The sequence below is a fragment of the Canis aureus genome, chromosome 10 (genome assembly GCF_053574225.1).
Source record: "Canis aureus isolate CA01 chromosome 10, VMU_Caureus_v.1.0, whole genome shotgun sequence".
Classification (NCBI taxonomy): Eukaryota; Metazoa; Chordata; class Mammalia; order Carnivora; family Canidae; genus Canis; species Canis aureus.
In genome coordinates, this window is record NC_135620.1 from 71,886,396 (window position 1) to 71,911,761 (window position 25,366).

The 25,366-nt window shown below is 51.5% G+C and overlaps 1 protein-coding gene across 1 annotated transcript in view; it reads left to right on the forward strand.

The window, feature by feature from the left end:
- Positions 1 to 25,366, forward strand: part of PAPPA (pappalysin 1) — a 237,167-nt gene that overhangs the window by 16,807 nt on the left and 194,994 nt on the right. Inside the window, exon 2 of the mRNA XM_077913087.1 lies at positions 15,229 to 16,291. Within this exon, the coding sequence (XP_077769213.1) occupies positions 15,229 to 16,291 (1,063 nt within the window). The remainder of the gene's footprint in view (positions 1 to 15,228; positions 16,292 to 25,366) is intronic.

Consider the following 25,366-nt stretch of genomic DNA (forward strand, 5'->3'; position numbering starts at 1 on the left):
AGTCCTTGAAAAAAAAAATCCCTTGAGATACCTCCACTGAGTCCTTTGCTTCTACTAGACTACAATTTGAAAACCCCACTTTAGAAGTTGAAAACTACTTTGAAAAAATTCAGCTGCTGTGCTTGCATAGTTATATAATTATAAGTATTCCCAGTAGTGCTCTGAATCTGAGTCTAGACTACTGGAGGCTCCTTTATCAACGCTAATATTTTAGATCAATAACAGCTTCCACCCGTAGGTCAGCAGGTGGTGGAAAACCGATAGAGAATGTGAAATAGTGGCAGGGATCTTTGAGAAAGGGCAGGCTTCATAAAGGGAACAGAGAAGGGAGCTGCCAGTCACTTAGCTCCTGGGACTCTCTTTGCCCACAGCCCCAAAGCCCTTGCACAGTGATTCTGGGCCTTCGTGCTCCGCCTGTGCCCCTGGATGCATGATGTAGCAGGAAGCCCGCGTGGCATGGGGTTGTTTCAGTTTCCGAAGCATTTTCGACATGTACCTATCATATTCCCACTCGCCTTGTAAAACAAGCATTTTCATTTAATACAGTGAGGTCTTTGTATTCTCAACAATAAACACATGGTCTAAGGCTCTCGGACACAACCTGCCTTTTTCTCCCACCCTACTCCGTCCGCCCTCACAAAGCCCTGTGTCAGCAGAAATATCTGTTTACAAACAAGGGCTCCGAGAGAGCAGTATCAGTAGCTCAAACAGACCTCCAAAATATGTCCCCGGCTCTGTCCTTGGCATCCCCGTGAGCAGTGTGTGTCATTGGCAGCCGCTTCCATAGAAGGCTTTCTGCCTTTCCATCTTTCCAACTGTCTTCGTGGCTGGCTTCCTCTGTCTCCTTCCACTTATTCATTAAAACCATCAGGAGCCTGGACTGTAGAGGCGGTCGGATGCTGGCCCAGGCCTCCTGGATATCTGGAAAACAGAGTCCAGCCCGGGAGTATGTGCAGACAGCAAGACAGACTCAGACACCTCTAACCTGTAGTGTCTTCCGAAGCAGGAGCTGATTGAAGGAGGGTTATTAAGTGGGTGGATGTACTAGTCACATGATCATGCAGCTCTAGGTCATTTTTCACTATCAGGATTATCCGTGGCTGAAGGCACTCTTTGGCCTCTCTTGAACTTGGGTCTATTATAGCTCCCTACTACCTATACATCGAAAGAGAATAGCTAACATACTGAGCGTGTGACGTGTGCCAGGCACTGTGTTGAATACTTTGTGCATATGAAGTCTTTGGTCTTCGAGTGCTAGGCTTCCAGAGGAGGGAACTGAGGTAGAGGAAGGTTCAGTGACTTGTCCAAGGTCACACAGCACGTCAATGGGAGAATGAGTCCTTGGAGTCCGTGGTCTAGCCACTCCCCCACAAAGTCTCCAGGTCAGATCTGAATTTTTTAGCCCCGCATTCAGCCTCCTCCCCAAACGTTGTTGTTTACCGCAGCTTTTCCTGGTTCCTCATATCTCAGTTTCTCAGCCTCAGCACTATTGACGTTTTGGGATGGGTAATTCTTTGTCACAGGATGTTTAGTATTGGAGGATGCTTGGCCTTGACCCACTAGATGCAGTAGCATCCACTCCCAGTTGTGATGAGCGGGAATGTCTGCATAAGTATTACCAAATGTCCTCTGGGGGCAAGATCTCTGCTGGTAGAGAACCACTGACTTACGCGGATTTTTTTGATTAAAGAGAACGTATTCCTAGAACACATACCCCCACCTCCATACTTTCTCACATTTGATTTTCCCCTTGACCTTTTAGTGTCCTTGGACGCCTCCTCATCAGTCTTCTGTGTTCCAGAATCTTTCGGTCCTTTGCCATCTTTTACAGCCAGAGAACAAATACTAGCCTGTCTGGGTTACTGATCTGCTTTGTTTTTATGCTTTTGTTGTTGTTGTTTAGAAAATGTTCACCACCTCCAAACTTTCTGTTCAAAGTCCCCTTAAGTTACAAGCTCAACCCCTGTCATGCATTCAGTGACGTGTATTGGGTCAACCATATGTCAGGTCCCAGGCTAAGCCCTCAGAGTCAAGGATGTATGTCAAGGAGATGGACTACCTGCACCTCAATAACTTATGTGATAGGCTGTCTGAGCAGAAGAGAAGTTTCAAGATAACTCTGTGCCCTATTCTAGCTGAGAAGGTGGGGAAATCAAGCCCCAGAAGGTCAATGATATTTGATCAACATCAACCAGAGACCAAGCTCAAGGCTGAACTAGGTCATCCTCCACCTAGAGGAACAGAATTAAACTTCTGAAGTCCTGAGGAGATCTAACTACCAGTTATCCTTCTAGAGCCTTAAAGAGGTCCCTTGGGTTGGATCATGATGCACGATTTGCCGGTGGATATTAAAACAATAGAAAATTAATATCTGAAAAGTCTGTTAGCCTTCTGTCTTCAGAAGTTTGCTTACACTCCATGCTTTGCATTATAGGCCTTAAGTCCGAATGACTTCAGATTTCTCCCATGAGCACTGGGCAGGGACTACTAAGACGTGAGTCCTGAATCTTTCATCAACGTGGCCCTGTTGATAAGAACACCATGATCCCAAGCTAATGACCCCCCATTTGGTTCCTCAAAACCAGCAAAGATTCCCAGTTGTGTATGGAATGAACTTCCGATCTCTCGGCGTGCCATTCACAGCCCTTGGCACTGTAGCCTCAGGCACACCTTGCAATTTCATTTCCCTCTGCTACTCTGTACATCCTCAGTTCCATCGAGAACTCAGGTCTTGCCCCCAGAGCCCCCTTCCAGTGACAGCACAGCTCCCAGCCTTTGCTCTCCTGTTTCGCCTTCTGCCGGAAGGTCGTCACCCAGCCGCTGCCACCCAGTCCCTGTTCCTCCTGCAAGGCTGCTTCTGTGCCACTCCTCCAGGAAAACTTCCTGAGCCTTCTCATCTTGTCCACATCGAGGGTTCCTTCCACTGAGCTCTGTTTGCTCATCCTTCTACTAGAACTTACTCTATTAGGCTTTTCTTTATGGGTAGTTAAGATCTGCCCCTTGTCCTCACACAGTCCATTTTCCCCAGGCTGGGAGGCCCAATTTCAAAGTTACTAACAGGAACTCTTGGGTCTGATTACCTGGGTTTGAATCCCACCTGTGTTACTCGGGTGAGTTATCTGTGCTTCTCTGAGCCTCTGTTTGCTCATCCTTCAAACGGGAATAAAAACTCTACTCCCCTGCTTGGATTGTTGTGAAAGCTTCCTGAGCTAACCCGTGCAGTTTCCCACAGCACCTGGGACACAGCAAGCGCTAGGGGGGCATCAGCCATCAGCCACCACCATTCCCCCTGCATAGAAGAGTGATTGTGGATGGCACCGGAGTGGGAATCTGCCTGTCTGGCCGCGTCCCTTCCTTATCTCGTTTTGCCATCGCTCTCCCTGAAAGGCTCACCCCTGGCTGTGTGGGCCAGGATGAGGTGATGGCAGGCTCACCCGAGAGAGGAGCTTTTGTTTCCAGAGCTCAGCCCACACTGTCTGGGGTGCATTTTTACATAACTTGCTGTGGGTCTGCGTCAGTTATGAAATTCACGTCACTTGGCTCGCCCACATGGGAACCTTCCCCATCCCTCTCAGCTCCTTGGTTTGGCTACAGGTACTCAGTGACCCTCCTGGTGTTATTTTGTAGATGAGGATCTAAGGTCCAGATGTGGACCCAAGGCTGACTCATCTACGAGGTGCAGCCAGCATGGTACCTGGAAAGCAAGGTACTTTTAGGGGCCAATAAAAATGGCTTAGTTTCTTTGAAAATCAGAAGAAAATAGTGTAATAACATGAATTATGTAATGATGAATCCAGCCTCTTGATTGTATGCGTCTTTCTGCCAATGTAACTGTAAAACATAATTCTATGTATTTATGGAGGAAAGGAAAGGTGCCCAGGGCCAGGAAAGTCGTGACGTGACCCTGGTTGAAAAGGAATTTGCCCAAGATCAATAGTACATTAGTGGCAAGCCAGGGCAAAAGTTCATGGCTTAACGCTCTCAACTTAGAAATCTTATCCCTGCATTTTTAACAGATTGCCTAGAAATCCGTTCACCATAGTCTTCTCTTTCCCTGATGAGACAGTGGACCAGAGAGGGGGTGCGAGCTGCCACAGGTCACATGCTTAGTTATGCTTTCCTGACTCCTCATTATCCCTTGTAGTATTTTATATAACCCAACCTAGTGACTGTGGATGCAACCTTCGCATCATACAGGTGGAACAGTGGAGGGCCAAGAAGTGGAAGAGGCCTACTCAGTGTCACAAAGATGCCACTCTTGCCTCCAAGTCGGGCTCTTGTTCCAGTACTCTGAAAATGGTTTGAAACTTCAAAATCTACTCAAATTGCATTTCCTCACAAGCCTTGGGCATGTTTCATTCATTCATTCACTCATTCATTCATTCAAATACACATTCACACGTTCAACACCTGTGTTCTGAGCATTTATGTTCTTATATAATAGAAGGCTCCAGACACAGAGTTGATGAACAAACACGTACTCTTCATCTTTACTCTCCCAGAGGCTTACTTTCTCCATTTGTGTGAACAGAATCATAGGTTCTATGTTTCTTCCTTTAGAGAGATCTAGGAAAAGCAAATGAAATAATTAAGATTCTTTGTACACTTGAAGGCTTCAGGGAAACTTAAGGCTTCTTGTATTATTATAACCAACAGAGTGTATAATCAATATAAGGAAGCTTTAAAAAAATGACTGTATGAAGAAATAAATAACCATCTGCTTCTAAAAGAGTTTTTGCTTATATTTATTCATGGAAAACATAAAGCATTGGCAAAACACTTGACTTTGGAGTCAGAGAGCTAGGTTCCAATCTTATGTATGTTATTACAAGTCAAAAGACCTTTGCCAAGTCAAGAAAACTGTCATACTTTCTTCATCCATAAAACGGGACTGCGAGAACTTATAGAGTAGTCATAATAATTCACTGAGATGATGCACATAAAATTGTTGTCCTTGAATGTGGCACATCCTAAATGGTGGGTCTGTATTTCTCAGTAGGTTCCTGTGGCTCTGGGTCACAATAGAACAAATCAGAGTAGTGATCCTAGGGATAGAGTAAGGAGGCAGGCATGATAATAATAGATATTCCTGTCTGCATGTTATCAATTCCTACTATATCCACATTGCATCAACCAGAAGACTGGTACTAGCATTAGGGATTAGCAGTCTCTCACAAGGGGGTACAGTCTGTGTCTGGTCATGCTCTATACCCTGAATGTCTAGGTTGGACCTGATGTAGTAGATGTCCTATGAAAGTGTGTTGAATGCATCAGCGAGTGGGTAGGTGGATAAATCAGGTGGGACCTGGGGATGTTAACTTGGGGGATAGAAGAGCCAGGGATAATGCAATCAAAAGCCTCACACCTCCTCACAGCTGTCCTGGGGTAGAGGCTACAGAATAACTCTGTGGGTCCCTGGAGCTCAGATCCTGGATCAGTGGAAGGCAAGAAAAGGGAGGTGATTTGGCTTCACTACAGGCGAGCACAGAGAAATGCCCAAAGATGCAGAGGTCTCCTTCTCATGGCATGGAGTTCTCTAATCCCAAAATGTGAACAATCTTGTCAAGATGTTGTACGGGTGATACAAGCAGGAGGTTAGGTGTGCATGATATAATGACCTTTGAGGGAACCTCCAGCCCTGACTATACCCGATTCCATAAATGATGAAGGGTAAGGGCTGGGGACTGCTGCAAAGAATGTGGAGGGTAGGATGGAATGGTCCTTGAGAATTTTCTGGAATGTGGTATCACTGTCCCTGAGGTTTGGTGAGTGAGCAGGGAAAAGCTTGTAGGTCCTCAGAACCATCACAGTGACCCAAAGGCGGCTCTCTTCCCCAAGGCGGCTCCAGCATCAGCACCACGTAGCTTACCAGGGTCTGGCCTGTGCTAGGACATCCTGTAAGGGCCCACAAACTGAAAATGCATGAATCCCCCTCTCTTCCTCCTTCTTTTTTCCTCCTTTGTCTCTCTCTTCCTCTCCTCCACCACTTGCTCTTTCTAAAAGTGTAGGTACTCCAATGTCATTGATGATGTGGGAGCAAGAGAGCAAGGAGTGTGCCTTTCTATTTCAGAAAGGATAAAGTGTAACCACACAGAAGAAGGTGGGGGAAAAAACACGGATCACAGTTCTGAGGAAAAAGAACCGACATTCATATCAATAAAAGGTAGAGCCAGCATGTGTCACGTGCTGTGCAAATGAGTGTTGCATTCTCTGACCTCAGTCCCCACACTGGCACTGCGCATTAAGTACTGGGATTATCAGGTACAGTTGAGAGAACCATGAGGCAGGTGAGGGGATTTTGCCCAAGGCCGCCTCCCTAACCAGTGGCGCGGGTAAGACCTCCCGGTGCACGTGCTTAAGGCCTACAACGATGCCAGTGCCTCCCCCGGCCAGGTCCTGGGACGTTCATGATCTCGTTAGCTCCCCCTACAACTGGCAGAGGTGGAGAGTGTCCCCCCATTTTACAGATGCGAAGACTAATACCGGAAGAGGTGCCCCGACTGTCCCCGAGTCACACAGTGAGCAAGTGGCACAGCCTGCCCTGGATGTACCTTCACGGCCCTGTGGAAGCCCTGACCTTCCCAAGGCCACCCAGCTGGCTCAGGGAGGAGCAAAGGCCGCAGGGCTGGGGAGTCAGCACCCAGAAGGGGACATGGGTGCACCCCGAGAGCACCTTGCCATCCCAGACGCACTACTCTCGTCAGCCTTGCCTTATGTCAGTTTAGCCTTCGGTGGTTCACGAGGAAATACGCCTTCCTTTAACTCCTTTCTTTCTCTGCGAAGTATACAGGGTAAGGCTTTGTAGTCCTCTGGGTGTGAGAGCTGACACCCGGAGGACTGAACCCCTCCAAGGTCACGCAGCTGGTACAGACGGGGCGCAGACCCATGTAGTCAGAGGGCTCCCAGGGAAAGGTTCCCAGGTTGGGGGCAGGCGCCCAGGCCACGGCGGGCACGCTTCCCACCCCACGAAGGGACATACCTGAGCTAATTCCTCCAGGGGGTTGTGTGTGTGTGTTTTTTTTTTTAAGATTTTATTTATTTATTCATGAGAGACACAGAGAGAGGCAGAGACACAGGCAGAGGGAGAAGCAGGCTCCCTGCGGGGAACCCGAAGCAGACTCAATCCTGGGGCTCCAGGATCACACCCTGGGCTGAAGGCAGACGCTCAACTGCTGAGCCCCCCAGGCATCCCCAGGGGGTTGCTCATGATGCTCTTGCCTGTCTTACATCAGGAGAAGGAGATGTCTAGGACTCAGAATAGTTTGGGATAAGCCTTCCAGCCAGCTGGGAATTATTTCAAACCTCCTCCTTCTATGGAGCCTAGAGTCCATCCTTGGAACCGAGGTGGGCCCGGAGGGTCGAGGATGCTGAGGAGCAGTGATGTCCCACCTCGGAGATGTCCCGGCTCTCCTCTGAACGCCTGGTGCTGCTGAGTCGTCCGGGGTCATTTTGGTGGTCCTCCCCCCGCTCCCCCCGACTGAACCAAGTACAGGGACCATGGGTATACTTAACCCAAATCTGTCTGTTTTAATCACTGTCCTCTGGACAGATAAAAGCTTTCCATAGGATTGCTCTCTCAAGCATTCCTCTGTGGCTTTGATACCAGCCATTAAACCCTGGAAGGGAAAACAAAACAAAACAAAACGGGACCAGCTCCAACCTTTAGCTTTTAACTTTTTTTTTAGCCCCCCGAAAGAAACCAGACTGTTGACCTAATTCCCCCTTTCGGGTCCCCATCCTCTCACCTCTACTGGTATTTCTCTGGCAGATGTCTCACAGCGAGTGGACACCCTTGAGTTGGGAGGTCCTACAACTGCTTTTCCTCCACCCCCCCCCCCCCACATCTGCCTCCATGACCGTCCATCTCTCCCAGCAGGAACTAAGGCTGGGGTGTCTGGAGGACCCGGGATCTCAGAGTCTCAGGGGGCTCCTATGGCCTCTGGTGTAAGCCTCCTACCTCATGGGGCAGGGTGTGAAGAGGCCCAGAGAGGGGAGCTGCTTTTGCAGCAACCCACAGCAGAGCAATGGCAGGTTGGGCCACAGGCATCTTCCACTGGGCTCAGTTATTCCCCCTGAAGGAAGGCATCCTGGAGGAGAGCTCTGGCTTTCCAGTTAGTCTGGTTGTGATTCCACTACTGGCTCACTGGGATCCTCGTGGGGAAATCACGTTGCCTCTCTACGCTTCACTGTCTCCTCTGGCAAAGGACTGTCGGGAGAGCCCGCTTGATGGGGTCATTATGAGCAGAAGGGGACCTTTGTGCCTAGCAGCAGAGGACCTGCTATACAGAGGCTTTCGGCAAATGCTTTCTATTATTATCATGATTTATTTGAAAATGCTGCTTTGTCACCAGCCGAAAGGACCCAGGTCGAGTATCGTTTCTCCTCCCATGTCTACTCAACCAGTGAGAGAAAACCAAATAATGGTATAAACTTGATGTGATTGTCATCCGTTGCCGATCGTCCTCCGTAGACAGTGATGGAAGTCAAGGGTTATCCGAGCAAATTTTGCGTTGACTCAAACCATGCTGGGAAACCATCCTAGGGCGGGATGCACACGCACAGCGTGGAGACACAGCTGAGGGCCTCTTCATCCCTGAGGAACTGAACTTGAAATCAGGAGTCCTTAATTCCAGTCAGTCCCTGCACACATGGAGTGCTGTGTGTGACCTTCGGCAGGTGCCCTTGCCTCTCTGAATCTCGGCTTCCTCGGCTGTAAGTGGCACCTGTTATACAAGGGCTGTGTGAGCATAAGCCTGCACCCTGCTGAGACGCAGAAGCAACCCCCCCCTGCAAGGGCGCTCCCTGCACGTGGCCGCGCAGCACCCATCCTGCCTCCTCCTGATACGCCTTGCTTTGCCCGCCTGGGGAATAGAGTGAATTGGGGCAACGTGTCGAGACCAGAGGAGGATCCTGAACGGGGCACGAGGCCGCGGAAGATGGGATGGATTTTAGAGACACTTCAGTGGGAGGGCTTGGAAACTGGAGTGGTGGTGGTGTAGTCGGCCACGGGTGCCCTAACGAAGTCCCACGGACCGGGCGGCTTAAACAACAGAAATTTGTTTTCTCACAGTTCTGGAAGCTTGGCATCTGAGAGCAAAGTGCCCGCAGTGCGGGTTTCTTTTGAGCCCTCTCTCCTTGGCTTGTCGGTGGCCCTGGTTTCCTTGTGTCTTCACGTGGTCCTCCCTCTGTGTGTCTGTGTCCCAGTCCTCTCTCCTAACAAGGACACCAGTCCTAGCCGGATGAGGGCCCGCCCCAAGGACCCCATTTTAGCTTGATCACCTCTGTATCAACCCTGCCTCCAGACAAGGCCACCTTCTGAGATACTAGGAAGTTAGGACTCTGACATGGGAATTTTGAGGGGATGCGATTCAGCCCCTAACAAACAGAAAGGAAGATTGGGAAGCATCCAAGGTACAAGGTGACTACACCCTTGGAGTCGGAGGGAGAACATTTCTGTCGAGACCCTGGACGTTGGAACAAACCCCGGTCAGAAACCAGCAGGTAGAGAAGTGGGTGGTGGAAGTCCAGGTGCTGGAGGACATGCCCTGGCAGGCATCCCGAACTCTGGATAGACAATGAGACCCAGGCACATCTTGGGTTCCAGGGAAGTGGGGTGAGCTAAGTAGGACAGATTAAGCCCCGGTAATAAAGAACCATTGATACATGCTCAGTGTTTTAGACCCAAGCAGAAGAATGACAATGGAAAGTAGCCTTCTGGCTTGCAGTCCAATTCCACGTGCTTGTGTTGGCGCGATGGGACTTATAGAAATATTGTCGGAGGGGGCCGTGCCTCCAGGCAGCCCCCTTGGCTCTTAATGCAGTGACGTGAGTAAGCACCTGGGCCTGGGAATCCTCTAGACTTGGACTCCAAGCTTTGTCGCCTTGGGTAAACCTCTTCCCTCCCTGAGCCTCAGCTTCCTCTGAAGAATGGGCAAAGGCGAGAGTTTTGTTGTGAAGGTTAAGCGGGAGAATTAATATAGAACACGTGGGACTTAGCAGGTTCTAAATAAAGGGTACTATTCTCTTGTAAAAGAGCACAGTGCTAGGGAAATGTCCCTCCTCCTTTTCCTTCCTTTATTTTTAATTTGCAATGACAAACTCTACGGAGCACCTGCAAAAGTACCAGGGTCTGTCCTGGATGCTGGGCACTTTGAAATGAACCAAACAGACACACAGATGGGAAACAGAGACACTGGATGAGTAATTACAGAAGTGGTGAGATCTCCGACAGGAAGGAACGTGATGGACTTGGTTGGGGTGGGGGGGACTTGTCTGTCCCTGGAGTGGAACAGAGTGGTCAGATGGAGCTGCCCTGGGTTAGTGCCATCAGTGTGACCCCAAGAGGGGGACCCCAGGGCCCGGAAGACTCCTGGTGCAGCCCTGGCCAGGGTTTTGGGAGACCCGTACGAGCCTTCTGCCTTCGGGCTAGCCTCTTTTACGTCTGTTCTTCATCTCCAGGATGAGGGTCAGTGGGTAAATGAGGAGAAAAAGAGACAGTGAAGTAGGCAGCCAGCTTCTGGGGGGATCGAAAGCACTTTTCAAAGCAAGCCAAGCTAGCTGCAGGAAGATAAGGGCACGTTAGGAGGGCCGGCTGACCAGGGTCGAGTGACGGGTGATGGTCATGAGGCCCTGGGCAAGCTCCTTCCAGGTCTGGGGCTGGACGTCTCCATCCGTGCAGCGTGCCCTAGCCCCTCACAGGCTCCGCACACTTGCAGTGTCTGCTTCCATGCGCTTATAGCCTTGAGGCAGGCTTATGCTAATTAGATGTAGATTGTGTGCAGGATTGCCCCGTAGCCTTCATCTTGTCACATGGGGATGTGTCCCCTGGGATCAACTTCCAGCGCCACACAGATGGTGCCGACTTCAGCCCGCCTCCCTGTTTCCTTCACTATATCTCTATCTTCCTAGACAACCACGGGGAGGGGCCAGGTGTGGGGAGGGTTCTCACGTGTCCCCCAGAGAACACCATCCTGTGTCCTCTGTGGACATCCATAGAGGAGAGGGGACCTAAGCACGCACGCGTTAGGATTGACACGGGGCGTCCAACATTCAAATCAACACCTATTTCGAGCTCCTTCTGCTTACAAGGAACCATTCTAGTAGTGAACAAAAGAGCTCTTAAATTGTAGGAGGGGAGGATCATTTAATCCAAACGTCTCCTCTTTCAGAGAAGGGAAATGAGGCCTGGCAGCATGAGGGGTGGTGTGACTTGTCCCAGGCAAGGTCATCCGGCAAGCCGAGCCCGGATCTCTGGTTCCAGATCCCTGGTTCTGGGCTGGTGGTACAACCCCCTGGAATGTGACTACCGTGGATTAGGTTTTTTTTTTGTACAGAAATAAGTCCCCATCACCATTACGCCTCCACCGCACCCCCATTGATGTTCAGTGATTTAGTGATTTCCTTTCACCACTTACACTCCAGATAAATATTTCCTTCTGAACTACTTAAAAAAAAAAGATTTTATTTACTTATTTGAGAGAGAGAGAGAGAGAGCATGAGCCAGGAGGGAGAAGCAGAGGGAGAGGGAGAAGTAGGCACCCCATGGGCCAGGGAGCCCAATGTGGGAACTCAATCCCAGGACCCCAGGATCATACCCTGAGCAAAAGGCAGACACTCAACCAGCTGAGCCACCCAGGTGCCCCTACTTCCGAATTCCTGAAGCCACTGCCTCAAGGTTCTCATTTCCCTTAATGCATTTCCTCTTGGTTCCGTTGAAAAGCCTCTCTTTGCCCTCCTTCTGTGCCTCTTGGGGCTAAGCCACCTCTTGGTCCCCTGCAGTATGTGGCAGACTGGCCTTTCTCTCTGTTCCTCTCTTCTCACTTGGCTGCAGACGGAGGTGGCTTGAGCCTGGGTCCCAAGCCCCAAGCCCCAGGAAGGTTCTGAACGGAGGGCACCCTACAGATGTGTAAACATTTTACCTTGCTAACCCAGCCAGCAGCCTTCCAAAGGCAACAGGAAAACGCGGGACTGAGAGCCCCTGGCAAAATAGAAAACCTGCAGGGAGGGAGAGAGAGAGAGAAAGAGAGGGAAAGGGGATTTTGTTTCACATGTTAATTTTCTCATTAGAAGAATTCTCTGTTTAAGAAGGAGGCTGCGCCAGGGGAGCAAGAGAAGGTGAGCTCAGTGATGGGGTGGGGAGCACAAGCTTGACGACTCCGGGGACTTCGGTCTCCTGATCCCCTGTAGCAAGCGGCAACTTGTAGATATGGGGTAACTCATTCCAAACGTGGAGCCAGAGCTCTGGCATTGGAGGGGGCAGTGGGGACGTAGCTTTACACATGCAGCATCCTGACAGTAGCTAAGCAGACGGGACTTAGGATTTCTAAGTAGGCTTTACCGGTGACTTCCAGGAGGACTTGTGCTTTTTTGCGCCGTTATCCTACCAGCTCTTGATGCATCAGTCAAGATGCCTCCGGGTGCCTTCTCTCTTTGGCGTTTCTGTGTTTCGTCTCTAGTCATTTTCTACTTGTCACTGACATCACTCCCAGACCCTCCAGCTTCTTAAAAATGAACTACCTGGATGGCTGCTGTAGAGCAAGGATGGTGTATCCACTGTGTCTTTCAAGTATGACAGCCTACTTCAAGAGAGATGTAGGCAAGAGGAGTAAGATCTGTGGGAGTGACGTGATTCTCCCCCAGATGTCCGGCCAGTAGTTGCTTTTATCAGAATTGCCCCGAGTCCCAACATCCGGCTCTTCCTGTGGTTCTCAAAGCACGCTCTCTCTTCTGACTCTCTGTGTTCTTTAGCGATGAAGATGTGACTTAGGGCCTTTGATTCTGTTTGTCCCATTTCCTTCTTCCACTCTATTTGGACTCCTCCTTGTGCTCCTTCATGAGGCACTCACGGAGCATGCACTGTAGGCAAGGCACGGTACAGATGACCGAGCCAGAGGCCTCACGCCTCAAGAAGCATCCCGTCTAGGGGGACTCCAAAACCCCAGAGCCAATGTCTAGCTGCCTCAATGTAAAATGAGTTCAGAGGAGAGATGAGCATTCCTTACAGGGCCATCACGGACAGCTTCTTGGTAGAGGTGGTTTCTGTCTTAGGCACGGGGAAACCCGGAACCACAGACAAGCAGACTTGGACGAGGCATGTGAGGGGGGACCTCATTCAGTCCCCTCCCTTTCCAGGTAGAGAACCAGGAGGTACTCGGTGCTTCACCAGGTTGCCCGGCCTGTGAGAGCAGGTTGACTTTGTGAGGGGACCGCAGCTATTGCCTGAGGGTGTGGGAGGAGAGGTGTAGGCACACTTCGGTGCCAGGCCCAAACTGCCAGCCAGCCACGTCAGCTGCTAACAGAGCGATTCCCATGAGTTCTAAGGCCCCGGTACCCGCAAAGAAGTAAGGACCGTGTGGGCTTCCTCTCCTGATGTTGCTGGAAGCTCTCCATGCTCCTTTGATGAATGCTGATGGCAGATGCACGCTCAGAGTTATGGTGACCGCAACAGGTCTCCAGCTCCGAGTAGGGACTGTCCTCCTAAAGGAGCATCTTGTGTTCGTTCTCATCTCCCTTTCTCCTCCCACCTGGCCTCGTACATCATCCTGCACTTAAAATACACTCTTAATTAGAAAGTCCTCTCCCCCATCCAACAGCCTGTCTGTGCCAAGGACACTGGGTATATTCCAGAAAGGCTGAGGAATGGGGGTTGTTGATTATAAAGATAATTCGATCCAGAGAGAATCTGCTAAGTGACTTTCTGGGGTTCCCAGAGTTTAAGTCTAGAGATGTCGGCCTTGGGACTTTTCCAGACACCCAGCGTGCGGCACCCCCAGGCAGTTGATGTGCTCTAGATCCCTGGTGGCTTTGATGGGGGAAAGGGAAGTACCCGTACAGTTGGTTCACAAGGTAGCGAATCCCAGTGTCTGATGGATCGAGGATCCACTTACCGACTGGTTGACCATAAACCCATCCATCTCGTTGCTTCCTTTAAAATCCTTATCTTTTAACATCACTGCCTTAAGGGTGTTTCGTGGACTACATACACATACGTGGAATCCATACACAGGCCTTAGCACAATGCTTGACCTGCCCTAGAGGCTTGGGGGATTTTACTTAATGAAGGAGTCCCCAACAGCTTTTTTTGTTTTGTTTTGTTTTTAATTTTAAGAGGATGCTTTTCATTTAATTCTTTTGTAAATATAAACATTAGTGTCAAGGGAAAAGCAAGCTGAATTGGGTCTCAGGACGTTTGTCAGCGACTCTGTGTAACTTGACAAGCGCCTTTCGCTTTCTGGGTCTAAAATCGTTCACCTGTCAAGGGAAAAAGTTGGAAGTGGTGATCTTTAGAAGCCTTCCCAGCTCAGGTATTGAGCATGTCTGCCTTTCTCTGAGGCCAAATTTCAGGGCTAGCCAGGACCCTTGGTAGAAGGTAGGCGCATTAGCTTTGTGGCCCTCGACCCTTGCTTCTCTGGACCCACTGTGCTGACAGTTCACCACCGTTGGCCATTTGGTGATTGCCAGTGGTGATGTGCACTCTGGTGATCGTAGTAGGGGCCCTCCTTCTAAATGAGCGTCTTCTATTCATTATTACAGCCTGATTCTCCACTTGCCTCTTGTATCATCCCACACCTAAAACACCCTTTTGGGTTGGGTTGTTTTTTTTTTTTTTTAAGATTTATTTATTTATTTATTTATTTGAGAGAAAGAGAGCATGTGTGCATGCGAGTCAGGGGAAGGGCAGAGACAAAAATCCCAAGCAGACTCCTTGCTGAGGACAAAGCCAAACGTGGGGCTCCATCTTACCACCCATGAGATCATGGCCTGAGCTGAAGTCACGGGTCAGACGCTTAACCGACTGACCCCACCAGGTGCCCCTAAAATACCTTCTTCATAGGAAGTCCCCTTTCCCGTCCGACAGGCTTGCAAAACCAAAGGTGTTCAGATTTCCGTTATTATTATTGTTGGTATTTCCTTTGGCTCAAGTACCCATTCCACAAACAGAAGACTTTCTTGTATGTTCCATATTCAGAACCAATAAAAGTGGAACTACCTGGGCTCACATAGTGGCGAGAAGCCCCCAAGGCCAGCTCACCTGTCCTCTCTGTTCCTCTGGCCCTCACCTTGCCTTAAGGCTGGTCCCAGAGGCTTCAATAGGAATTGTCGGATCCTGCCGAGCACAGTTTGAAACCTGTGGGTGTGGGACATACTAATAATCGGTTTTATCAGCAATAACTGACTGCCTTCCTTCCATCCTTTATTTATTCATCTTTCTCTCTTCGGGCCCCATAGGGCTATATGACAAATGTTCTTACACCTCGCGTGACCGAGGATGGGTCGTGGGAATTCACACCGTCAGTGACCAAGGCAACAGAGATCCACGCTACTTTTTCTCCCTGAAGACGGACCGGGCTCGGCAAGTGACCACCATCAATGCCCACCGCAGCTACGTCCCAGGCCAGTGGGTCCACCTCGCTGCCACCTACGACGGGCGGCTGATGAAGCTCTATGTCAATGGTGCCCAGGTGGCAACGTCCGGGGAGCAGGTGGGCGGCATATTCAGCCCGTTGACCCAGAAGTGCAAAGTGCTCATGCTGGGAGGCAGCGCCCTGAATCAGAACTTCCGGGGCTACATCGAGCGCTTGAGCCTGTGGAAGGTGGCCAGGACTCAGCGGGAGGTGCTCTTGGACATGGAAAGCCACGGCCTCCACGCCCCTCTACCTCAGCTCCTCCTCCAGGAGAACTGGGACAATGTGAAGCGCACCTGGTCCCCCATGAAGGACGGCCACATGCCCCACGTGGAAGTCAGCGGGGCCCACGGCTTCCTGCTGGACACGAGCTTGGAGCCTCCCTTGTGCGGCCAGACGCTGTGCGACAACACGGAGGTCATCGCCAGCTACAACCAGCTGCCGCGCTTCCGGCGGCCCAAGGTGGTGCGCTACCGTGTGGTCAACCTCCGGGACGACGACCGGGAGAACCCGACGGTGAGCCGCCAGCAGATCGACTTCCAGCACCGGCAGCTGGCCGACGCCTTCAAGCACTACAACATCTCCTGGGAGCTGCAGGTGCTGGAGGTGAGCAACTCTTCCCTGCGCCGCCGCCTCGTCCTGGCCAACTGCGACATCAGCAAGATCGGGGACGAGAACTGTGACCACGAGTGCAACCACACGCTGACCGGCCACGACGGCGGGGACTGCCGCAACCTGCGCCACCCTGCCTTCGTGAAGAAGCAGCACAACGGGGTGTGCGACATGGATTGCAATTATGAACGGTTCAACTTCGACGGCGGAGAGTGCTGTAACCCCGAGATCACAGACGTCACCAAGACCTGCTTTGACCCCGACTCTCCGCACAGGTAAGATGCGCTGGGCCACTAGTGCCCAGCCGTGAGCCGAGGTCATCCCCCTTGATGTTGCATGGGCGAGGGACCTGAGGCCCCTCGGGGTCCTGGAACTTTCCGGATTGCCCATTCTGGACAGCGGCTTGGTGACCGAGGCCAGCCCCTTACTCAGTTCTCGTGGGGATGAAATGTGAGGGCAGCCCGTCACCAGCCCCGCATCCCCCCACCCGGGCTACGAGGAGAGCCAACCCTGTCTTCTCAGAGGGCTCGGTGTCAACAGTGGGTGGTGGGAGCCACGTGTGGATAGCTGCCATAGTGTAGGTGGTCGGGGTCGGGGGTTCAGGGCGTTACCTAGGGTGTAGTCCCCAGCCACTTGTGAATGTTTAAATTAGGTGAGATCAAATAACTTTAAAATCTACACTGAGTCACACAGGTCGTATTTCAGGTGCTCCGCAGCCTCAAGGGCTCGTGGCTAGCGTGCCCGACGGATGCGGAACACCCATCCCTGCACAGCCCCCGTTCCATCACACAGCGTGCTGGTAAAGCTGGGGTCAGCTGGGTCACACCACTGGGTGCAGGTCCCAGCCGTGCTGTTGCCCCACGTCCTGGCCTCTCCGAAGCCGTGTCTTCCTCCGTAAAGTGGGAACGGTAACAGCACCTGCTTTGTGAAGCTGCTCTGGGGATCGAGAAGCACGGTCCCTCTTGCAGTGGCCAGCGGGCCATTAGGTCTCAGGAAGCCTTTAGGTCATTACTGGTGTCAGGAAGGTGGCGTGGGCTGCATTGAGGGGGCACCGCGGGGGCTCCAAGAGGAAAGCACTGACGTGCAGCTCACGTGTCTCCAGAAAAGCATAGGCACCGCTTGGACATCCGAGATTGGGTTGAGGGAGAGAGGAGGGAAGTCAAGGCAGAGGGACTTTACTGCCCAGATGAGGGCAGAAAGGAGAAGCTTCTGGAATGCTTCCCTTAGTCTCTGCTCACAGTGTCCACTCCAGCCGGCACCTCCAAAGAAGAGCCCAAAGGTGAACCCCTGGCTGATCACCGTGGGTGATCTCTACTCCATATGGGGCTCGGAGGGCTAGTTCCAGGCCAGAGAGGCAGGCAGCATCCACTTCCCTGATTTCCAGCTTCATGCTGAACTTTTCCATTCTGTCCAGTACACAGGACCCTGGACTTGCTGATAGCTCGAGCGCATTTGCCGACCTCTGCAGGTTTTCTGCTGACTCCTCTCTTTATGTCTCTCTCAAAAGAGCAAGGGCCTCCCATGCACAGACAAAATACCTATGTGCAAAGGAATGACGACGCTGGCAGGAGAGTGTCGTGCCTGGCGGCAGGCCAGAGTGCACGTCAGCTCAGCCGGCTGGCACCAGGCGCGCCCTGGACTCTCACCTTGGTTCAGAGGCACGAGCGCCCCGAGCGGGAAGTAGCCTTGCTGTGTGGCCGGTTCCCTCCAGGTCACAGAGCGCTTTCATCTCTGCTCTCATGTGGGCTTGGGCAGAATTTGGTAGGGAAGGCAAGGCAGAGGTTAGTATTTGCATTTGACTGACAGGGAGCTAGAGGACCTCAGCGCGTGAAATGACCCGGCCAAGGTCACGGGTCGGGAGAGTCATTCAGCTAAGTCACAGATGCACGGCTCCGAGGATGGTGTGGTGTGTGCTCTGCTGAGCTGAACGGCCAGGAGTGACCTATGTGCCCAAGCACAGAGGGAACAGTGGAGGGTAAGGGCCACGGACCGCTACAAGTCCCTCACCCATTTGTACTTTCATTTGCCCCTCCATTCCTTCTTTCGTCCGTCCATCCATCCATCCATCCATACAGCAACTACAGCAACTGTGTATTCAGCACCTACCAAGAGCCAGGAAGGTGGGTACCCTGAGCCCCCTTGTGCCAAAGGAAGCCCAGGATTCAGAGTGACAGAGGGATTTAGCCAAGGTCGCTGAGCTAAACTGGAGAGCTTGGATTTGAACCCAGGTCTGTTGACTCTGAAGCTTCCCCAAAGGGAGGTGTTTTTCAGTCTGAGAAGCAGTAAGAGGCAGAATTGAAGGGCAGGTGTGGCGGGCAGGTGGCTTCCCCAAAGCCTTGGGAGAAAGCTGCGGGGTTGGTGGGGTCAGGAGCCGGGGCAGCCGACCATGGCGGCAGGAGTGTGGCCTGGTGCGGAGGGGCCGAGGGGCCCGGGGCCCAGACACCTCACCGCCGGCCTCCAGCGGCCTCCTCTTCCCTAAGGACCGGAGGGCCTGCCCACGATGTGTGTGAGCAGCCGTGTGCCGCTGGTTTGCAGCTGGGACACTCAGGTGCCCCAGGGGAGCCCGTCAGGTCCCCGGCGGGGCTGGAGGTGACGGGGCTGGGGGTGACGGGGCTGGGGGTGACGGCCCTCTTGTGTGCAGAGAGAAACCAGTTTACAGAGAAATACTTGCTTTGTAACCTTCAGAAGAGGGAAGGAGGGAGGGCGGGAGGGCAGTGAGCATGTGATTGATACTATCCAGGTGATTTTTAATAAAGAGCTGAACTTAATTCTCATCAGGGTCTTCCCTCGCCTCCCCCTTCTCTCTTTTTCTTTCTTAACGGGTGAGCACGATGAAACTACTTCATGCTTCTCAGTCTGTGGTGGGGGACTGACCTTGTTTTGCTTTGCTTTTTCCTCCCGTCTATGGCAAATAGCAAAAGTGAATTTAAGATGAAACACCACAGGACGATCCCATCGTCCGAGTTCTTTTTATATATATATATATATAAATTTATTTTTTATTGGTGTTCAGTTTGCCAACATACAGAATAACACCCAGTGCTCATCCCGTCAAGTGCCCCCCTCAGTGCCCGTCACCCATTCACCCCCACCCCCCGCCCTCCTCCCCTTCCACCACCCCTAGTTCGTTTCCCAGCGTTAGGAGTCTCTCATGTTCTGTCTCCCTCCCTGATATTTCCCACTCATCTTTTCTCCATCGTCCGAGTTCTTGAGAAGTTTCCCAAGGCCTGCTCTCCGCCGCCGTCCGCGGTGTGCCACAGGCTAGGGGGCAGTTCCTTCTGACCACTGATGCAGCAGTTCCCTTGAGTAAAATAAGATTCCTCAGTAATGCAGCCGGGCACCTCAGGGGGAACTCTTGGCAGATAAATAGCATTTCCTCTAACCCATTTAGGCTCCTTTAGGTGATGGTCCTTGGGTCCCCGGGGCCCATATTCCCAGGGGTTCGTGTGGTGTCAGAGAGCACCTAATCCTGGCAGAGGGCTGCAGAGGACATCGAGATTTTGCCAAATGTCAGACCTAGAAACATCCTCAGAGACCATTGGTCCCAACCCCCCTGTAGATGGAAACTGAGGCCAAAACTCACACTATCCATTAGTGGTCAAACTAGGGTACAGGTTGCTCTGGTCATCTGCTGTGGCGCAGCGGTCCACACTGCCCTGACATCCTGGACAACCACAAGTACCTGGCCCTGTGTGTTCTGTCCTCACTTTCCCAACCATCCTCCAAGAGCTTGGGATTATGAAGTGCTTGAAGGAGTGAGTTTGGAAGAGAATCAGATAATGGACTCAGGGTTCCATGAACCCCTGTAGAACGATTCGAGCTACACCAGCAGCTAGTTTTCCTTATTAAGAGGCCATAAGAGGAACAGTCAGTTGAAGCTATGCACAAAGAGAGGGACTGGGCAGTGAGGGGCCTGGAGTGTGTATCATAGTCACTTGGAGATGTTTGGCCAAAATGAGAAAATTCTCCTGGGGCCTTGGCGATATAGGGCCATGACAGCCACACGTCAAGTCTCCAAAGGCCTGTCCTGTGGGAGAGGCCTTTCTCTGTATGGTTTCTAAGCCCTGGCTAGGACTTAGTTGTAATTACAGGAGGCAGCTTGGAGCTGAGTAACAGATCATGTCATCGCCCCCCACCCCAGAATGGTCCTCCCAGGGCAGTGCTTCTCTGCAGGTGAGCAAGCACCCCGCCACCTGAGGCATGCACAGCGAGCATTATGGCAATGCTGCAGAAAGTAGCCTTGATGGTCCTGGGGTTGAGCACAGCACAGCCCGACTTTTTGCTGGTATCTTACTGCAGTCCTGTTAATGGAACCACATGGTAACATTTGGTCACAGACGTTTATTAGGTAGTGTACCCCTGCCAGGCCCTCTGCTCCTGGTTGGGGATGCTGAACTGAGTGGGATGCATTCCTCACCAGTATGGGGCTTCCACTTTGGTGGGGGAATCATATTCACACATAAGAAAATCTGATCCATGACACACGGTGGGGCAGGAGCTCTGTAAGGTAGAGATCTGCGCTAAGGGAACGAGGTGGGTTGGCTGGCAGAGACATGCTTTGAGGGACAGCTGTGGATGGGCAACACATCCAGAGGTAGGGATGCAGCCTGGATGGGCCAGGCCCTGGCAGGAACCAGGCGATACATTCAAACAGAACAATTAAGGAGAGAAGAAGGGGGCAGCTCCTCTGAAGGAGGCTGTCTACAGTAGGGTCGGTGGGGTTTAGGACCGTCACAGAGGCCAGAGTCAGCAACAGAGGGGAGCCATTCCCACCCTTGGCCTGGATGGGCAAGCAGAGAGAGTGGTTTGGGGACCTTGGAGAGTGAGTGTATGCAGAGGACCCCTGGGCAGCCACGGTGACTCTCTGTAAAGAGGGGTAGCCAACCTATCAGAGCCCCTAGGCCAGAAGGGAGCCAGGAGAGTAAATTCCACAGTGTCATTTTCTCCTGCCTTCCTGTCTTCTGCCGGTGATTCCCATGGGGGACCCAAGGTAGAAGTCGCAGGGCAAAGGAACCTGTAGATGCCCCCCAAAGAGGCTGGCCTCCAAGGGCACAGAACGGGATGGAGAGGGGTGGGCAGTGGGTGTGCATGAGCAAACAGCGTGTCGAGAACACAGAGAACGACAGCCCATGCAGAGGGTGCAGGATGAGCAGGGGGACCGTCCAGGATGGCTAGGACGCAGACCGGGAGCAGAGGAAGGGCCGCTGCGTTACCTCATGGCAAACTCTAGCATCAGGATAAATTCTTCCTTCCTGCCTCTCTCCCTTTCTTCATTTCCTTCCTCCCTTCCCTCCCTCCACTTCCCCTTCCCTTCCCTTATTTCTCTCCCGCCCTTGCCCATCCTTCTTTCCTTTCCTGCCCCAGTAAATGTTTGTTGAATGGTCCCTCTGTGCCAGCCCAGACCCTGCCCTTTGGAGCTCACCATCCAGTGGAAAAGACAGACGAGCAAGTGCGCCATTGTAATCACGGCTGTGAAGGAAGGAGCCCCTGTGTCAGCCAGGAGGAGCCGTCTGTGTGAGAGTAAAAGGTTTTCTATCAGACTGGCCGTTTAGAAAAAAAAAAGACATTCCAATGAACTTGGCCATTCTCTCCGGCCGTGGAGACGAGCCAGGGGGGCAGAACTTCATCTGCTGCCACTGGGATGTCCACTAACAAGTTAGACTGCACTCCGCATGCCTTATTATGGATAAAAGGGAAAACCTGGGTATTAAGGGAAACCCCGAGTATCAGGAACCCCAGAGGCAATCGACAGTCTGGGCTGCAGGCACTCCACTGCGAGAGCATCTTGCAACAAACCCAGCAAGCTCCTGTTTGCATCCTCCAAAGTACAGGCTGTGGCACAGTTAGGTGAACTTGACCTTTGCCCATGAATAGCTGCTTATAAACAATAGGACAGACAGAGAGGACGTCCCTTGCGGACTGTCGGCTGATAGGGAAACATTTTCTTTGTCTTCCTTTATTATTATTTTTAATGGAACAAGGGCATTCCCCTGGGGCCATGTTATTTTTTTTGGACCTGAGCTGACATTGCTGGAAGTCTTTGGAAAGGACTGCAGTAAGCCATGAGACAGACTCCTCGACCCCTCTGCTGGCACTGTGGATCTCCTCGGTGTCCTCCCTCGCCCCTTGTCAGAGACCATTAGATGGTTCCCCTTGACATGTTGGGGTCTCTTCTTCCCTGGGATGACATCATAAAACATATACTTCCTTCGCCCAAGTTCTCCCCAAATCTGGAAGAGTTGCATGGAATCTGGGACTCTCTGAGCTGAGAGGAGCAGCGGCAGGGTCTGGCCCTCTCTGGCTGTAGATGAGGAGGCTGAGCTCCCCAGAGGGGCGAGCACTGACCCAGGCCTCCCAGCGAGAGTGAGGCCAAGCTGAGAGCAAGACCCAGGATCTCCTCTCCTAATCCCAAGGCATTTCTCCCCTCCTCCATTGCCACGGGCTCTTAGAAGCCGGGGATTAGAAACTTGGAGAAGTTCTGTGTCGTATGGTCATGTTCTTGCCCATCATCCATATTTTATTAAGACGCTTTAGTACCGAGGGCACTGTGGTAAGTGCCCTAGGGATCCAACATGCAGTCTGTGTCCTGAAGGTGCTTATATTCTGTGGTTTGATGGTATTTTGTTACAGTCATTCAAGAGACGGCGAGAGGGCGGATGATTAATCTCCCAGGGAACCACACAGACGAGGCTTGCATGAGCTCTGAGAAAAAGGCAGGGTCCCTGTGGTTTGAGGGGAAGTCAGGAAAGGTTTTTCTGACTTGGAGGAGGTATACAAACGGACCGCCAGGATGAACAGGCTTTGTCAGGACAAAAAAGAACCAAGAGGTTGAGGTGGGAAAGTGATGGGAGGGTTCAAGGAAGAGGTGGGTCTACTTGGGACTTCCCGCAGTTCGATGCCATGATTTGTTCTTTTGGCGGTGGAGCCCTGATAATCAGACCGACACAGAATGAAGGAGGGTTCAGGGCAAAATGATGCTCCTAGCCTCCGCTCAGCCACGTTGTAGCCATCCAGTCTTGGGCAAGTCTCATAATCTCCTTGAGCCTCCATTTCCACATCTAGGGAAAGGGAATAATAATAATATCTGACCGCCTGGATCACGTGATCGCCTTGAGGGTCACATAAAATAATATCCCAGCAAGAGTTCTGGGAAGAGTTAACCAGCACACAGATGAAAGAGGGCTTTGTTATTTGTTCAGGAACTTTGTTCATTCTTTTCCAGTAATCGTGTAAGAGAAATTGCTTGGAATTTTATAATCAGAATATCAGAGTTTATTTAACGTGACTAATATTCATTAAAGCAATAACAGGAGTCAGGCCTGGTATAGTGGAAAAGTGGTATGTGTTGGAGACTGACCAGGGTTTGTATCCTGGTTCCACTCTTCGTTAGCTGTCTGACCTTGGCTCGTTTCTCAATAAGAGTTGCTGGTTTCTCATCTGTAAAAATTGGGTGAGGACCGCTCTCCAACAGCGTGTGGGGAAACTCACGTGGAGTCATCCGTGTAAAACACCTGGCCACGGTGTGTGGCACGTAGTAGGTGCAGAGTCATCTCCCCTCCTGAGTGCACACATGGGCTCCTCAAGCATTGTTTTATGGAGACTGCCTTTCTGCAGGCCTGGAAAAGAAAAGAAAAACAAAAAAAAAAGGCCTGGTTGCAACTGCAGGACACACATTGAGGTCATTTGCACAGATTACTTTCATTCTTAAGATACTGACTTTTTGGGTTTTTTTTTTTTTTTTTTTTTTTAGGACTGGCCACAGAATTGGTAGTTTTAAATAAAGACCATATACCGCATCAAATTCATTGAACTTGCACACTAGTTTATTTTTTTAAACGACCCCAATGTCTAACTGTATTAGAGGACATATTTCTGCATGAAATGATCCCAGGCAGTGTTGGGATTGGTCACCGTGGGTGAAGTTCCAAATGGATTGAAGCTCCTAGATTTTTCAACCACCTCCAGCCCACATGCCTGCTTGGGTGTGGATGCACAAACACCCCTATCCAGGCCACGTGCAGCAGAGTCCCATTTTCTCTGCTTCAGTCTGGGTTGCCTTCGTGCTCTTCATCTAAACAAAGTCCACCTTTACTCAGAGGTCCCCTCTGTGACTCTGCACAGGTGACTTTGGCCCTGGAGAGCCTGATAGAGGGGTGAGTGGCATGAAGAGAACCACTTGGGGCCTCTCCACGTGATGCTAAGAAGGAGCTCAAAACTGGGACCTGTGAGAAGCCACGAGCATCAGTATAGTCTCACCAATAAATGAGAACATGAATTTTGGAGACCAACCATACATGAGATCAAGCCACTTAACATTTCTTTTTTTTTTTTAAGATTTTATTTATTTATTCATGAGGCACAGAAAGAGAGAGAGAGAGAAAGAGAGAGAGAGAGAGAGAGAGAGAGGCAGAGACACAGACAGAGGGAGAAGCAGGCTCCATGCAGGAAGCCCGATGTGGGACTCGATCCCAGGACTCCAGGATCACGCCCTGGGCTGAAGGCAGATGTTCAACCACTGAGCCACCCAGGTGCCCCAACATTTCTGTGACCTTGGACAAGTCTCTCACTTTATCAAAGACTCAGATGCCTCCTCCGTAAAATCGGGGATGAGTACACAGTCTAGTGCTTCGAGGATTCAGTGAATGATACAGGGGTCAGCCCATGAGAACCACGCCCACCACTTAGCGAGCACCCAAAATAACAGTGGTGGTTGTTTGGGGATTTTCCGTCCTTGGGAAATCTTCTGACCTCTTACATACATCCTCCCTAATTCCCAGCCCCCTCTGGATCCTGAGCCCCGTCCCTGGAACCTTCAGACTGGAGTGGGGGTTGGAGACAAGCTCATCCCTCTCTTCCACCAAAGGCCTTTTATTTGGGCTCCTGGAGGTTCTATTTTCGAAAGATGGTGTTTCCTCCAAAAGCCCCGCACAGACCAGTTGTCCCGAGCGGCACACGGCAGTAAGTTTGCGCCTCCCCAGTGTAAAGCAAAGGCATGCCTGGGATCCCAGGATGGGGCTGGCTGGGTAGCTCTCACCCATCCCAGGGAAGGAGCTGAAAGCCAGGCGGGCACCCCGAAGGCGCCCAGGACTCCAGCGAGCCGTGTAAGAGGCAGCACAGGGCGCCTGCTGGCCTGCAGCTCTTTCTGAAGCAGCATCTGCGTCTCCGAGTCTACAGGTAGGAGATGCTCCCTGTCTCACCCCTTCCTGGGTGTGCATTTCCATTTCAAGCTCCCTGGGTGCGCTGGAGAGCTTGGTGCCCCCTTGAGGGCCCCAGCAGGAGGCAGTTGGGGTTTTTCCACCCCGGGTCTCACATAATCAGCATGCTCCTGTTTCTTTCTCCATCCCCTGGTG